This window comes from Ammospiza caudacuta, chromosome 5, assembly GCF_027887145.1.
Source record: "Ammospiza caudacuta isolate bAmmCau1 chromosome 5, bAmmCau1.pri, whole genome shotgun sequence".
Taxonomy (NCBI): Eukaryota; Metazoa; Chordata; class Aves; order Passeriformes; family Passerellidae; genus Ammospiza; species Ammospiza caudacuta.
The window spans coordinates 51,144,740-51,162,579 of record NC_080597.1 but is presented as its reverse complement, the minus strand read 5'-3'; the positions used below and the strand labels follow the sequence as shown (position 1 = coordinate 51,162,579).

Genomic DNA, 17,840 nt, shown 5'->3' with positions numbered 1-17,840 from the left:
GTGAATTTGTATTATAGTTGGTGCTGATTAGTAGGAAGTCTAAGGATAATTGCCATCACCCAGATAACAGACTTTTGTATATATCCCATTTTTGTAGGGATGTAAGAAGAAGCTTCATATGATGGGGGCATTGCTAGCATGTATATACTAACCCTGCACATGTGAGAAGTCAGGCTCAAGGTTTTTTCCCTTCCTTATTGACCCTAAAGTATATAGAACAAAGAAAGAATGAACTCTGGTGAATTAGCTATGAAGTCCATCCTTTGAGCCAACATGCCGCCATATGTATTATCATAATGTTGAAGTTTAGCCACTAACAGCTTGCTTAAATTACAGAAGTTCAGCCCAGGCTGTGTCAGGTTTCTTTGAGATGCCTCTCCTTAAATATTCTTTAGATCTTGCCTTCAGATTCACAACAGGTATTCATGCTATATTTTGTATCATTGCGGATACCACGTGAAAATCCTGAAATAATGCAGAGTTTTCTTTCTAAAGCATAGGAACTGAAAAAGTGCACAAGTTAGCTACATCATTCTCCATATTTTTTCATCCAACACTGATTTTGTTACAGTCACAGTTAATCTGTTATCTAATTATCAATAGGTAAAGAGGTCTGTGTAGAATGTTGTGTAATGTAGATTCCTCTCTCAATTGAAGACAACATATAACGATGGTGGGGAGGTATTTCAACTATTTCTTTTATCTATAATTCCCCATACTTTCTTTATGAAACAGAAGTGTAATAAAGTTAGTTCAAACAAATATTTATTGTTTCATGATTGACTGCATTGACTGGAGTGACCCCTCTGTGAGCGTTGCCCTTTGTGGAAGCTCGTGTGCGAGTGTACCAGTGGTACAGAATCCCCCACTCCCATGAATGAATTGGCTTGTCGTTGTGGGAGATCAAGGGCTCCTCTCTACATTCAAAGAATTAATGCTGCCTAATGCTAGCACAGACATGCTTGTGAACATCTAATGGAAGAACAGATTTCATTGTTTTTCCTCCTCCAAGCTGATAAACAGTCAGGAATTTGAGGGATTCCCATTATGTTTTATATGACAGATTTGTACCACAAACATCCTTGCCTGCTGAGAGCTCCTTGCCTGTCACTAGTTGTTTTGCTGCTGGTGACTCATCTTGACAACTTGAACTGATCACAAAGCATAGAAACATCTAGTGTTTCAAATGTGACAACTATTTTTAATAACATTTTGATTATGTTCCAATTAATCATTTGTAAAGCTTAGTTCCATTGCATACCGTCTGCACAGCAAACTTGAATAGCATAGTTGAGTACCCTGGTAGCTTTTTATCAAACACCATAAATCATGAATGTCAGTCACTGCTTTGAATGTACAGAGAGTTACATAAGTAGGAAGGTTTAGTATTGCTATTCAGTTAAAAAGAAACTTAACCTAATCTAACTGGTTTTGAATTATGTAAATCCTTCAAACAAATCTCACAGACGCTTTTTTTACTCTTGCACAGCTTCTTTCAGAGAAGTAAGGTTATACTTCTACCATTATGGCTCTGACAGCCTTACCATTACCCTACTTTCGAAACGTATTGCCAGCTTGAATTTTAAGCAAGTGTGTTAGTAACCATTTCTGTAGTGATGCGTCATTTGAAGCACATATGCAAAAGCTATCTTTAGATTTTGAGCCAGAAGTATACAGCTAGTGCCTCAAAACACTACATCATACAGCTTAAATATATTCCAGTATATATTTTATGCTTTTTGACTGCAGTAAATACTGATCAGGAATGTGTAGTAGAATAACATTTGGAGAATCAAAATTATAAGGTTAGACTGTTCTAAATAATTAATTTTGTGATGCAGTAGTCACCAGTGTTGAAAAGAACTACAATTTCCCAATTTTTACTCTTACTTTTTGGCCGTTTGTAACCCAAATAATTTGTATTGTTCTTGCTTTCTTAAAATAAGAAAGCAATGCCAGATGCATGAAAGTCTGTGTTCCAAACTTGTTGCAGATATTCATCTTCAATGAAAAGGTAAAGACTTTAAAATCACAAAGGCAACAATGCCTAGTTTGCATTGGCTGAATTAACCTTTTTGTGTTTCTAATTGAGATTCTCTGTCAACAGAGACAGTTAACACATTTAAGAATTTGTCAAGACTGTCTGAAATACAGAATAATATGTAAGCTACATATATAAAATATTTTGCAATAGAGCCAGTAGAATTTCTGAAAAGTTTTGGTAATCCCAGGCCATATCTTGCCTTTTTTCCTCCCAATTGCTAATACTGCTAGTACTTCCAGTCACTAAAAAGCAAATAATTATTCTTCCACACTAATGTCTCATACAAGCTTGTGTTGTTAGTCCTTCTGGCTTGCATTTTACTTTGCTATCTTTCTGACTGTTTTCTGTGAGAGGACATTCTCCTTTTTTTTCTTCTATAAAACTTTTAGAAATAAGAATTTTCTTTAAAAAAACCCTAACCCATGGATCAATGGGTTAAAAGAAACTTAAGACTGGCCCAAAATTTTCAAATTTTAGTAATACTGGAATTCACCTTGTTCTTAATTGATCCAGTTAAAAAAGATGAATAGAAAAAAATATAAACTGTTTGTTTGAAATATGGATATATTTCTATCCACCCATGGATAGAGGGTGAAGAGGAATTAGTCCTCAGAATGTGAAAAAAGTTTCTACAAAATTAAGTCTATTTTTTCCCTCTCCCTTCTTATCTCTTCTGCCAGTCTCTCCCTTATCTAGCAATATTCTGAGCAGCATGTCACTTTCTTAGAGAAAATGGAGACAGGGACCTTCTGTGGGAAACTGTCACCTAGGTTTGGGTTTGACAGGCTGGATGGAGCTAGGATGGGGTTTGCTGCTGCCTGAGACTGAAGAATTTGTGTTGGATGGAATAACCAGAGCGGACTGAAGCGTGGGAAGAGCTGGGAAGCGAGTGTGCAGACCAAACCCTGGGGCTGTGTGCACAGCTGGGGCAGAGACAGAGCAGATTGGCCCTCCCAGCAAAGGGGAGCACTGTCTAAAAAGCTTATAAACTCCTATGGATGAAGAGGAAAAAGCATCTGTAGATATAAATATTTTACTCATTTATGCTGTTCACTGTTGATGATAGTTCTATCTCTTTAATCTTCCTTTCTTAATATTTTAAATAAATACATTTGCCATCATACAAGAGAAGAAATGTCTTACAGCTCAGAATCTTAAAAATCTCATGGCGAAAACCAACATGGGGCACTGTTTTATTCTTGACAAATTCCTCAAAGTTCTTTATGCATGCTCAAGTGATCAAAGTCTCTTAAAACAGTATCCTTAGCTATTGTGAAGGGTTGTCTTCTTCTTTCTGTGGAAGCACATAAGTAGAGGATACTGCAATTATTACCAAAAAGAGCAAAATGTTTGATGACCTGCTGACACAGAAGATTGTGTTTTGAGACAGAATATAATGTGGAAAATCACTCCCTATTCAATTTGCCATTGCCTCTTTTTGCTAAATCCTCATAAGCAGGTGATAAATTCTAGTACTACAAGGATTTCTGTCACATCAGCCAATCTAAGGTTAGTTCAGCTTGACGTCATCTGCATCCTGGCCACCTGCAGATAATTCTGTAGCTAATATAAAAGTGGAAGCTGTGAAGCAAAAAAATTCCAACTTTAGGTTGGTTTCTTTTTATTGTCAGTGGTTTTACCTGTGTCCAGTAATCTTATGACTGTACTTTTTTTAAAGCATGTCTTGTAACTTCTGTAAATGACATTTTGTAACTGTGGCTGTGTTTTGCTAATGCTGGTTCTCACTTTTTTCTGTATTCTATTACAAAAAATACTAAATGTTCAGCTATATAAATCAGTTATTCTTTAGCAGCATTCTCTATTTCTGAAATGTTATTTTATGATATAATTGTATACAAGTTCCAGTGACGTTAATGCTTCACACTCTGAAAATAATTTATATATTCATGTGCTTAGTGAGAACATAGAGACGTTTAGTATTCTATCTTATGGACAGTTTTTTTAATGATCATGAATAGAGACACAAAATTTTTTCTTAGTTAAACTTCCATCTTTACGCTTTACTAGTTGGAAGATAATTGATTTTCATTTTATTTGTCATAAATATGCAAAAAGGTATTAGTATTGCATGCAACACTACTTAAATAAAGAAAAAAAGATAAATGATCCCGAAGTCAGGACTTCTATTGACCTCTGTAGGGAACTTTAAATTGGTGGGTTTTTTTAGTTTTCTGTGAATTGACATTGACATGTCTTGATTCTTAAACATTTTTTTACTAAGAAGGTATATTACAACTATATAAAAAGTACACATTATATTTTTATCTTTACCTCTCTGTTAATACTTGCTTTCTCGTGTTATTTGAAAAACAAAATCTGCTATAGATATTTATGAGGTAGATGAAACAATATTTTTAAGCAGTTTATCTTTAATCATTTACTGTCAAGATGGCTAGACTGAGCTGATGTCTGTCTTCTTTTGTAGTCATTGAGGAGAGAGATACTCCTCCAAAGACTGATTCATCCCACTTTAATTGTTACACTCTTTGTACTGACTATAACAGACTTGACTCATCTGAAAGGCTTAGTTTCTTGATTATAGCTGAGATTACATTTGAGAAAATATATCCAGCTACTTAGAATTATCAAGAAAGAGATTTTCACAACAGGTGCTTGAAAGAGCATTAGAAAAATTTAAAAAGCAGTGTGCTGATAGAGTTTAGGTGATTTCAAAATAGGTTAAAACTTTGGCTTCTTTAGAGTCATATTTTTTTTAACTAAATATAATGTTAATCCTATCTGACATGGTAAAATTAGTCTCCAGGAGAGACAATATAAGAACCAGACTTCTTAATGTTTATTATCTCAAAATAAATAATGTTTTGATTCCTAGGTCACTGATGTTTGTAACACCTAAATGTGCATCTAGTACTTTTTTTAATAGTTGTGGTGGTTTTCTATAACTAGAAAAGTTTTCTGGTGCCCCATTAGAAAGGAATAATGATTGAAAATTGCTGCACAATGTGTGGTGTGTAGATACAATTGCCATTTTAAGGTGAGAAACTGATTACTTGATTTTGTATGCATGGAAGAAGTCTAAAGCCAGAATGGAAGAAGGTATAGAAATGCATATTTCAGCATAATTTTTTGATCATTTTTATAGGTAATGTGTAGATGATTTAGGTTATTTCCATCTAATATCCCATATGGCAGTGTAAGAATTATTTACAAGCAATTGATTACATTTTGCAGTGTTCTGTGCATTTCCCTCTGTTGTCTACTGCAATGGAAGTAAGTAATATTTTATTTCCATTACAGAGTAGAATGTTTGGGCAGCTGTAGAAAAGATGAAGTGTGGCTCCTACATTACAGCATAGTGGTTAATGAAACAGTGCATATATTACTGTTTTTTCTTAAGCATAGAAACCCAGGTATTCTCCTTCCTAGATCAGGCTAACTTCCTATTTTGTAGATAAATATTTCTATGTATGCTTCCAAAGTCAAAGGTTAAGTTAGAGTTACTCAACCCTTTTGAAAAAGGTGAAGATAAGGTGAAATGGCCGGTTAAAACAGCAAGTAATTAATTGAGTCTCTCTGTTAACAGGAAGAAGGTCAAGTGCACATAACTATTGTGATTACACAGCCTGCATTACAAGCAGCTGAGTCATTTAACCTGAAAGTGGTTAGATTGGAAGGCTGAGAAACAATTAAATGTGATTTTACTTCAAATTAGTAGTTATACTTCCAAGTTACTGTAGTATTTTGAGGTTTTTTCAGATTCCCTTGTCATGTTGTTTTGCAGTACCAATTAGTTTTATTGCTGTGAAGCATTTTATTTAGAGTTTTTAATTGTCCTCCTTTTTTTTTTTTGCTTGCCTTACTATAGTTAAATAGATGTAATTTAAAAATGGCAATTTCTAATGGAGATGTATTTAATTTTTTATTATTAATTTTTTACTTTATCCTTTAAATAATTCTGAAATTTTTTCAGATGCACAATTTTAATTGCCTGATCCAAAGTGTAGAAAAGATTGCTTAGTTTTGTCATGTAGGAATCATACATCTAGTTAGTACTGGGGAGAATCCATAGTTATCTGCTGCTGAAGACTAATTTATTTGCGATATCCTTCCAACACCTTTGAAAAACACTGAAAAGCTGATGCTGCTGATGTCTCATCATAGAGCGAGGCTGCAATTATATAGCGTGCTGTAGATTTACCAGGGGTAACTCAGTTGTTTTGAAATTGCAGATTTCAAATACGCAGACCTTTATTAATTTCCCTCCAACTCCATCCTTAGTGTAGGAGATCTGTGCTAAATAATGTCTGGTACTGGGAGATAACATTGTGGATGTTTATTTCCATGGTAGCTACTTTTTCACTTTAGAGAGTTACTTCCCGCTCTGCTTGAAAGCTCAAGACTAAACCAGATTGCAGAGAGAAGGGAAGGGATGGAAGCCCATTAGAAAGGGAAAGGAGCAAAAAGCATGCAAGAAACAGAGAAACATGATTGGAAAAGACCTCCAAGATGATTGAGTCCAATCCTTGACTGAACACCACTTTACTGACTAGGCCATAGCACTAAGTGCCACATCCACTTGTTTCTTGAACCATTCTAAGTGCAGAGCTTGAGAGAATTGTTTACTTGCTCTAACTATGGCAACAAAGTGTATTACTCCTTTTCTGAGGCTTCATGCAGGTGTTCTATTCAGATTGTTATTTTTGTTTAGAGGTTGCTCAGAATTCACCAAGACATTTCAGGTAAGCATTGTTCTAGGTTGTACACAAATAGTTTGAAATGTAAGAAAAAGAAAACACTACTTTTCCACCAGTGCATGCTTGGAATCTATAATTATTATAAGTAACTACTTTCAGCAAAAACAAAATTTTTTTTTGGCAGTGAATGATTTTGCTTTAACAGAGTTTTGACTAAGAAGTGTTAATATAGTATGGAGTTAGGAGTTACAGGATGTTTCTAGAAGCAGTTTTTCTCATATTTTTAATGATGTTTTTATACATGTTTTGCATTGGACATGCTGAACAAATCAAACATTACCAGAACTTATGCCTAACCAGTTGGTGTGATTGCTGTCTTTTAAGTACTTTTTAAATTATGAGTGAAAAATTGTGAATATTCAAAATGTTTCACTAAACTAGTATTTATTAAGTCTGGGCCTGCTTCCTAAAATTTAGCCCAAAGGAAGTCTAGGAGAATCTGAGGAACTGTTTTTGATGCTCTTGTTGTCTGCTAACATTCTCAAAATTTCATATAAGTTCTGCATAATATTTCTGTTTTAAATAATCGCTAATCTAATCTATTTCACTTCCTCTAAAAGCATAACAGAGTTTTAGACCTGAAAGGGGTTCAAACATTGATACTGACAGGCAAGAATGGTCTCAAACAGTTTTTGTAGTATGGAATACCATTTGAGAAATGAAGAGGCTGGAAGACAAAGGAGAAAATGCAAATGACTTCATGACCTGCAATAAATTTCCAGCATTCAAACAAAGTGAAGGTCCTTAGGAATGTCTTATCTGAGAAAAATAATCACATGGTTTATTTCTTATTCTATTTATAGAAGCTAAAATACACTTAAAGGCATTAATTCAGGAATAGGTTTTGTCAAGCAAACCTGGTGTGTTTTAAACGTAAAATTATAAAACAGCTAAGTAAATATAATTTTGATACAGGCTATAATATAGGGATTTATTTTCTTCAAACGTTTTTTTTAGTTCCACATTATATTTTGATCATGAAATTTTCCTTTTGTGGAGTTAATAGGGGACATTAGACAGATAACAAACAGGCTCTGTTCAGCTGTGAAGGTGTAGATATGGTTGGAGGCACATTTGTGAACAGTAATATTTCCAGCAGATTCCTGTGTCATCCAAAGACAGGTGCTGGTTTTGTCAATTGTCTTCGTAAATCATTGGCCAAGTGTGCAAGCAGTGCAGGCAAAGACAGGGTAGCATGATGTGAATCACTTGGTTGGTGTTCACAAACATGCTCTATTGAATCTGAAGTGCAAGTAGTGATCTAAAATTTATTGTTTAATTGTTTAGCTAGCAATTTAGTCAGAGAAGGCTTAATTGCCACTTTTGGTGTCTTTTCAACATCAGGTCCTAGGATTAAAAGGATGAGCTTTATGTCTGACTATACAAAAATAAATGGAATGTTAAGAAACAGGAAATAAATTTTTTGATTGAGCCAGCAAATAAGGGCATGTTGCGCTACTTAGTTGAATACTAAATGTACTAATAATCCAAGATGAATAATGCTAGATTCCTATATATACTAAGAAGAAAATTAAAACCTTGGAGGAGTTTGAAAAATAGTTACAAAAAGAGGTCCCAGAATTGGAAAATGATGTGCTAAGAATTTTAGGCAATTCTGGCTGATGAATCCAAGAGAAATTTAAGAAGTAATGTACCCAAATCTTTCTTCATCAAGAAGAAATAAGATGTTGAAGAGTTTTCTGCCTTGGAGGAGAAGGCATGAAATTGAAATTGAACTGGGATAAATTCAATTTTGAATGCAGATGCAATTTCCTAATAGCAAGGATAATTAAACTGTAGAGTAATTTCTCTGGATGTTAGTCTCATTGCAACTCAGAATGTTGAGACATGATATCATAAGGTTCTTTAAAAATGCTTTCTAATAGAATTAGATGCTGTAAGAAAAACACAAAAAAATTATCTGTGGGCTACAGCAGATAAATTCAGTGATCAGTGTGGTCTCTTCTAGCATTAGAGCTTGCATCTGTGAGAAAATGTTTTGTAATTTAAGATATTACATCCTGATTCTTCATACACTTGAATAAGACTAAAGACTGTAGAAGTTAAAAGTAATTTATGTCTTAAGGCACCTCTAGTGGCTGTCTAATCTCACCACCCACTTAAGGCAGATGAGACTCTGAATTTGGGTCAGACTGCCCAGACCTGTGTCCCATTGAGCTCTAAGTATGGCTGTGGTTCTCAGCCTCTCAGGTCAAACTGCACCACTGAAATTTCCCTTGCTGCAGCTCATGTTGTTTGCTAATCACTTTTGCTGCATAGCTTTCCAAAATTTCTGAACTCCCAATCAACAGTTAGATAGATGACAATGGCAATTGAACCTTTTGCCTAATCTCTAATCTGCACAAACCTGATTTCCTTAGCCACTGTGTTACATTGCTCTTCTGTTACCATTATTTTGGTGCTACTTTTTCCAGTTGTGAATGCCTTTCTTGTACTGGTGGGTCCAAACTGAACACAAATACTAAACCTGGTACTGGATACATTTATTGCGGTAGTTCTGTACAAGAGAAACTGATAACAGGAATGAGAAAAAAAGCAAGAATAAAATTTATAATTATTTTTCTCTTCACTGTTAAATTGCATTCTATTTGCCACAATAAAGAAATTGTGTCATAACCTTGGAGGTTTTCTTCACTGTTAAATTGCATACTAGTTGCCACAATATAGAAATTGTGTCATAACCTATGATGTAATTAGATATTACATTTATTATGAGATTCTGTATCTGCATAAAGAAGCATGGAATATAGATGAAAGGGACTGAGAAAAAAGTTAAGCAGATTAAAAATATTTTGGATTAGAAAATATGTGCATATATTAAGTAAATTTCCATTCTTATACAGTATTTAGAATTGTCTATGTTGGATCTGTTCTATCGTAGCTATGGGGCTAGAAGAATGAAAGAGTGGGTATTGCTACATATTTACTTCTGTACAGAGTTTGAGCATCAACTACTATACTGGCAACAGGAAGCAAGGATAAGCAACAGAAAATAATAATGAGGTAGCTCCACTGCTTCTCTTTCCTCCTCCTTCAAGCATATTTTTTAGGTAGAGCCAGCAAAACCATACTGTGAGATTCTCAGTTCTTTAGATATATTAATGCCACTTATTCTGGACTCCATCTACATTTTAGTTACTCCTCTAGCTATTTATTGGATCCCCAAATGGGTTGAGAAAGAGACAAACAGCATATTTTCCCTCTGGCATTAATCCTGGAAATTCCCAGAAGTGTAGACTCCAGCTATGCTAGAATTTTTGATGAGAGAGGAATTAGTTTTGAGAAGTGAAGAGCTCACTGAGTGAATGGCTTTGGATCACAATGTTAGGCTTGAGATCTCAAAAATTCTCTCTTATCCTATTTTATGGAGTTAAATCCATTTATGTATCTGGCATTAAAAGCATAAATAGAAGCAGAAATTTTAATTTTGAAGAAGATGGTCTTCATTATTTCAGTCTGTTTATACTACAACAACACAGTCCTAATTTCTTCCATTGCTACCATGTAAATGATGATCAAGTCACATGAAACTCAATCTGAAGTAAACTGAGAATAATCTGAAGACAAACTTTGAGGCTGCTGCCTAAACCTCTTGCTTCTATCTCATAAAAAGTTAAACAATTTTCTAACAGTAATATACATACTTATGCATATACATGAATAAATAGATATATTCATATAAAAATTGAAAACTTTAGGCACTTTTCTCTGCAACTTTTCAATAAATGCCTGCTATTATTTCTGTTCTAGAAGATTCTAAATTGCTATAAAAATTCCAACAATTTTCAAACAGTGAGCACAGACTTTTTCCAGGTTGTCTGTGATAATGGATGGGTAACATTAAACACATGTAGATCATTAAAGTATCTAATTGAAGCTATCCCTTTGAAATATATTGTCTGCTTTTTCATTGAGTTCACAGAATCAGGTCTCTTTCTAAGAGGTACCAAAAAAAACCTCTGAGTGTTTATTCAAAGAAAAAAGAATTATTGTGTGTTGCAGTATTTATTTATTTAGACAGTGCTTCTGTTATTTTGCTAGGATCTTAGGACATTTTCTAAAAACATTGTCTCTAGAAAAGTCAGCAGAAATGGAAGTTTAGGATGATTTGCTGTGGAGGTTCTTGAGAAGAATGTACTTAGAAAATTCAAAGAACGAAAGAAAACTCAAATGACATATACAAAACCAAGAAATGTTATGAAAATTTTTTGTTTGATCAAATGTTAATTAGCTCATCGAGCAATTATTTAAAGTTTGGCAGTATCCACTAGAATAAGTAAATAATCCAAGTGGTTGAAAGGGAGAGGTTTAGGAGTGATATTGACTGAAATACTCAGTTGCTAAATATGTAAAGAGAAATCTTTCAGGGAATTGTCACCATTTCTATCTGACAATCACTTGCTAAAGAGTGGATTTTTCTGCTGGCTATGTAATTTCCTGCTTTTCCTGGGAAATGTGCTTTGTGGCAGTGTGATCCGACACTGTTCTCTGCAGGATTGAATGTAGAAGACAGAAATGGCCTGTGCGTTTTTGTCATTTCAATATTCAGTGAAATCCCAGGGTTATGCTATACACCATTCAGGAAGGCATCGACATCCATCACTTCAGAACCAGCCTCCCTTACCTCCTGGCTCTTGGAAAAAAAACATTCTGCTCAGCTCCTGAAAATCCTTGGTCTAAAAGTGCCTGTATTATTGGTCACTTTGAGCCTGCTCATATGTCTTTTACCAGTCCTTTGCCATTTTAATGAATTATAATCAGAATGTTAGTATGAAATTTATTTTAAAAATGTTTTGGTTCTAGTATTAAAAATATTACTCTTTCATAATAATATCTGCAAGAAATTCCTTGAAGTTTTTCTGATGAATTGTATTTGATTTAAATATGTCATTGCTAGCCATGTAACCAAGTCACTTATCTTAGAATAACTACCCATACCTCAAATTTAGAGAGATGTTTTTCCAAGGTCAGTAGAAATTTTTTCATGAGAACAGAAAATTAAGGGAGATCAATAATTGCAGTACAATATATATATTCTAATCAAGTGGAGATGCCTTCTGGGAAGTTGCTGAGAACCTTTCTTTGAAAGTGAGGTGTCAAAACAGAACAGAATTTTGAAAGAGAAAACATAAAATCTGTTTTCATTCAATCTTTAAGAAATGTACATTTCATCACATACATTATGTATTATCATTTCCATTACTTAAATCTTATATGGGAAATATTACAGCTTGAGCTTAAATAGATTGACGTTTAAATCAGTTAGAAGTAAAGTAATTAAAAAATATTTTAAGTTTATAACAGCTTAAAATAAAGATGTGTTGTCTTTTCATAGACTGTGCTTTGGTTGAGAATAGGACATGGTCAATGCTCAAATGAGTGCTCAATGAAGTAAATGTTGCTTGCAAGGAGCAGCATCAGAAAGTGCTGTGGATATTCCATATATTTAAATCATACAAACATCTAAAACTTGATTAATTCCTCCCAAGACTGACATATAAAATATGATGAAACTGTGTGCTCCTGCCTTAAGAAGGAACATGAAATGCAAGGCTGAGCTGGAATATGCAACTATTCATGCAAAATTGATGCTAAATAAAATATTACTGTAAATTACATAATGATTTGAAAATCTGAGTGATGACGTGGGAATAAATATATGGCCTTTATTCATGTTCAGTGTTTCTCATTGCTTGTTGAAAATAGGTTTCCAGGCTTGGTAAAATGTAAAGGGAAGCTATTTGACATTTTCAAATTCAAAAGTAGGCTTCTTGAATTTTATTTCATTACTTTGAAAGAGAAATTTATTTCAAATGTATTGACATGCACACACAGGAACAAATATTAAAACCTCAAACTAAATTTAAAATATTTGGGTTAAGAATAATATTTTAAAAAAATAAATATGAACTCATTTTTTATTTTAACTATTGGAACTCGAAGTGAACCTCAAATGCCTTTAGTCATGCAGCAGTGTGGGCAAGCTTTTCATCCAGACTTAGCTCAGCTTTGCTTTTTAAAGAAGTGTAATCTTACCATTTGACCAGAGATGAGCTCAAAGATGGTTTTAGCCATGAAAACTGTAATATACACCTCTGTAAGTGGTGTGTCTAGCAGATTGTACTTGAAATCTTAATTGGGAGAACCCAAGCATCAACAGAAAAGAAAAAGTTTGTTTCTTCCCTGACTTTTCTGTGTACAAGCAGCAAATAAAAAGAATATTTTTTTAATAACATGAAGATATTCTTCTAAGTTTGCATAGTTAGATAATTAAAAGTGAAGAGTAAAAGAAAAAAGGTAAAGTATAAAGAAAATGAAAATTTATGGTGAATATATATCTACATAAACCTGTCAAAACTACAGCAGAATAACACTTTTAATAGTCTATCTAATAATATGCATCCAGGAAGTTGGGATATTCAGGCTGTACATGCAAGTTCTTCTTTGCTTTCTCATATTATTATGTAATGTATGATCAGAATCTACTCAATTAAAGATGCTGTGGAGAAATAACTTTAAATGAAAAACAATGCATTCAGAAGCTGCAACTTTCAGAAATTTTTGCAACTTTTATTTTTAAACTTCCACAATTCCCTAGGCAAGGCTTACCTAAATTAATGATAGATATTAATATAACATAGGAAGATTTTTTCTCCCAAACTGATTGAAAGACATAAATGTTTAACACATTTTCCCAACAAATGGTGGGGGATTCAGGTTTTAATACATGAATCTATTTGCAAAGGTACCTTCCCCACTGGTTCACGGGATGCTTTACTTTTAGTGTTGTGGAGTGTATTTTTCATGATCAAAGGTGTGTTGATCATTGTGCTGTTTGCAAGGAAGTCATCAACTGCTTTCAGTGATGGTTTGCAGTGACAGGGACTGCAGTAGCTTCACTTCCCTTTGGAACAGTGTGACTGATGCTAACTCAAGGAGACCATGGAATCATCTAATGACTTCCATAGTGTCTATTTATTTCATCTTCTTAAAACAATGGGAATGGTACTGATTGTGTAACCTTATCTCCTGTCTCAGGTCTCCTAGAAATCCTGAACAGAAGATCATTAAACGAGTGATTGCTCTTGAAGGAGACATTATTAAGTAAGTATTTTAAACCTTAGTCTCAGAGTCTTTATAGGAATGGTGCGGCTTTTTTAATGTATTTTAAGTCAGTATCCTAGACAACGAGTAATTTCTAGCATTTTCTGTCTGTTATTAACAAGGATGTCAGCATTGTACCTGTCTGTTTTTTAATGAGAGGAGAAATGTTACACAAAACTACTCACTCTCTTGTGAAATGTGCATGGATACAAATAATGCTTGTTACTGAGAATATCTCTGCCACAAATCAAGGCAGGTAATTGTACAGCAGTTTTCAATGAGATTATAGGGCTATGATTTTTCATTTAGAAACTCCAGCTGCTGTTTTGCATTGTGGTGGGCAAGTAGGTTGCTTTTAGGCTTTTGTTTATTTATTTGTCTGTTTGTGGATCTCATCTTTGATATTTTATTTTATTTTATTTTATTTTATTTTATTTTATTTTATTTTATTTTATTTTATTTTATTTTATTTTACAGAAAAAGGAACCCTCATAGATTACTGTCTTCATTGCAGTTTGTAGGCATCTTTAGGGAATATGGTGCAACTGATTTTGAGTAAATTATTCTATCAGGAAAAAAACCCATTGTAGCAGGAGTAGACTCTAGAGTACTTCAAGATTTGGTATACTCTGACAGATAGAGCTTCCTACTGGGTCTGGGTGGAAATAAATTATCACTAGACGTAAATAAAAAGTTTTTGTGGGAACAGCATTACTTTGAAGAAAATGCTTGCTTGAAAAGGTTTCTTTTTCTCAGGTACAGAGTGGAATAGGCATACAGGTGGGAGGGTAAATCCCTGGTTTCCCATTCTAAGATGTGAATGACCCTGGGAGATCTCAGACAATATGGCAGACTGTGACTCAATTCATTTAGATAATGATTCTTGCTTTGGTGTAGTGACTGCTTGAGAAGTACTTGACAGCTGCAATTCAAATTAAAGGTTTGAATTTCATCTCAGTGGGCTCTAGTTAATAGCATGGGCACTGTGAAATATGTCTACGTATTTTTTTTTCTCTTGCAGTCAATATAGTTCCTGTTTTATTGAAAAAATCTGAATTATGTCGGTTTGAGAAACCAAAACAAATTGTTGTGTCTCTGTTGGAGCAAAATATCTAGAACAAAGGAGACAATTTGATGTCCAAAAACTATAGACATCTACAGCTAAAACCAGCTATCACTTTCAGGTGCTAAAGACAGAGTAGTGTGTGTACTGTCTTTTATTGACCTGTGTCCTTAAGAAGGTACTTACATTGCTGATATTAGTGCTGTGAATCATATAATGATAAGAATGTTATCCATGTTTCAGTATTCCTCATTCATTTCTGTGGCAATATCAGAAAGAGATTGCAATAAAAGGTAACTTCAACGGCTTCTTTACATTGTTCTATGTTATTAACATATTTGCCTTAATTTTTGAAACTGAGTGTAGATTTTGATAAAAAAAAGGAAATTTAATAACATAAGTTCTAGCTTTAGGAAATTCACTCTGCTATACATTCAAACTCTTTAAGACTTGGAACTTTTCTTTAACATTAGTGGGTGTTCCTGGCCAAATGGACAAAGGTGTGTGGCTCAAGTGCATTCAGAATACTGATGAGCCTACAGGTTAGTGAATCACTCATGGACACAGAAGACTGTACAATGATCCTCAGTTGTCTGTGGTAAATCTGGTTAGATTACTTTATTGATAGAAATACTGATAAAAATCTCAGTAATTCAGATGTGCTTTTTTTTTTATTTGAAGATGTGACAATTATCCCAGAGCTTTTTGCTGTGTGTCATGGTCTTGGCTGGAATAGAGTTAATTTGCTTCCTGTAGCTGGTACAGTGCTGTGGTTTTTTGCTTTAGAATGAGAATTATGTTGATAACAAAGTGATGCTTCAGTTTTCTCTGGGTAGCGCTTACCCCATGTCAAGGACTTTCCCATTTCCCATGCTTTGCCAGTGAGAAGGAGCACAACAATCCAGGAAGGAGCATGACCAGGACAGCTGACCCAACTGGCCAAAGGGATATTCCATGCCACAGAATGTCAAACTCAGTGTGTAAAGTGCAGGGAGCTGGCTGGAGAGCACTGATCACTGCTTGGGAACGGGTGGTGAGCAATTTTATTGTGCATCACTCGCCATTCTGGAGTTTTATTCCTCTCTTTCTCTTTTCAGTAATAACAACAACGATAACAATAACAAAGATGGTAGAGTGAATATTATTGTATTAATTTCTGTTATTGCTATTAGCATTACATTTTATTTCCTCTCCATTACTAAGCTGCTCTTTCTCAACCTGTGAATTTTACCTTTTGTTTCTAATTCCTCTCCCTGCCCCTGGCAGGGAAGGCTGGAGTGAACAAGTGGCTGTGTGGTATTTCCTTTCCAGCTGCAATTAAATCAGACAAGCAGTATTGCCATGGGCTGAGATAAGACGAGTGATAGGCAATGTGTTCTGTGATTCTGTAGTTGTGCTTTCATAGCTGAATGAATTATCTTTATTTGATCCATTTGGAGCATGATAAGGGATAATACTAGAAAGCTGTATTTTCTCATGTTATCAATTAAAGTAAGTTAATTAGCATTTTACTGTTTCTTAATTACTGAAAGTGATGAAAGATCAAACAGGCAGAGCCATTAGTGCCATAGAAAAGGTCCCTTATATTTTGACTTGACTTCAGGAGTTGACTCCATGGCAGAAAAATCCTGTTTTTCAAATCCTAATTCTACAATATCTAATGAAATTAAAATTGTGGCATTTTAAAAGTAACAATAACTGACTTAGAGTTTTTGAAAAGGTGTGTAGGTGAAAAATCTATAATAGGTCCATTTTCACCTTTTATTTTCTATTTTTCAGGTAGTCAGACATTATACTACATAATAATTTACCTTTTGAAATATAATTTGAGGCATTGCAAAGTGGTACAAATGCACTGAAATAAAAACACTGTCACTACAGTTTTCTATTCTTTTTTCCAGTCTAGTTGCTAGTGCAGCTGAAGTGAGTTTGGTAGTGTCTTGTAAATTACTAGAAGCATACAGTACATGCCACAAACCTGTAAAATATAATTTAATTTAGATAAGCTGGTACAACTTCCTCTTCAAAAGAATTCAAAGAATGGACAAAAAAATCCCCAGTTAGTCCTTGCGAATGAGTCTATAGGTCAGCTTGTATACAGACAATATTGCAAAGTGTAACTCCCATAGATCAGAATTTGTTTTGTTTTCCATGGACTCACAGGAGAATTAACTTTAAGTAGAAAATCGGTTCCTGAAAATTGTTTAAATGATAAGTCTTCCAGAGGAGGCCTTATTTTAAAAGTCAATATAATCTAATTTGTTAAAAATTAATGTTGGTAATATAAAACACTTGAAAAAACTTGAAATTAAACTTATTTATCTTAAATGCATTACTGGTAATTCAAAATTCTATAGTAATCTTTCACAGATGAGTTATGGTTTGTTTTCAGTAACAAAAATAAATGACGGTTAATGCAAAGGAAATCAAAATTGGTATTAAGCTAGTAAAATTTGAAATTAAGTCTATTCAGTACCTTGCTGAACTAATTTGTTTTCCTCCTGTCTGTCATAGTTCCACAGATCTTCAGGAGCTTTGTGTGCCTGTTATGTTCTTTTCATCTATTTTTTTGCTTCTTAATACTGTACTTGAGTTAAGAATGATTAGTGAGCCTTTAGGAAGAGTAATTTTTTTTTAAAAAGGTTATGTCTGGCAATGTTGTTAGGCTCTTCAGGAGTTAGTGTTCTGAGCTGAATGCTTCAGGAAAATGTGTGTGTTTATATGTTGCATCTTGCAAAATTGCTCTGAAGATGTGAAAAAGGAAATACTCCTTGTTTCTCAAAGCATGACAATGCAGACATAGATCATTGCATTATTAAACTGTAGGTCTAAACCAACTTTTCAACAATAACTTTTCAACTTGCATTACAGG

The 17,840-nt window shown here is 34.1% G+C and overlaps 1 protein-coding gene across 2 annotated transcripts in view; it reads left to right on the top strand.

Moving 5' to 3' along the window:
* Positions 1–17,840, top strand: part of IMMP2L (inner mitochondrial membrane peptidase subunit 2) — a 408,104-nt gene that overhangs the window by 255,800 nt on the left and 134,464 nt on the right. For both annotated transcript variants that reach the window (XM_058804979.1, XM_058804980.1), the window contains exon 4: positions 13,840–13,905. In XM_058804979.1, coding sequence (XP_058660962.1) covers positions 13,840–13,905 — 66 coding nt within the window. The remainder of the gene's footprint in view (positions 1–13,839; positions 13,906–17,840) is intronic.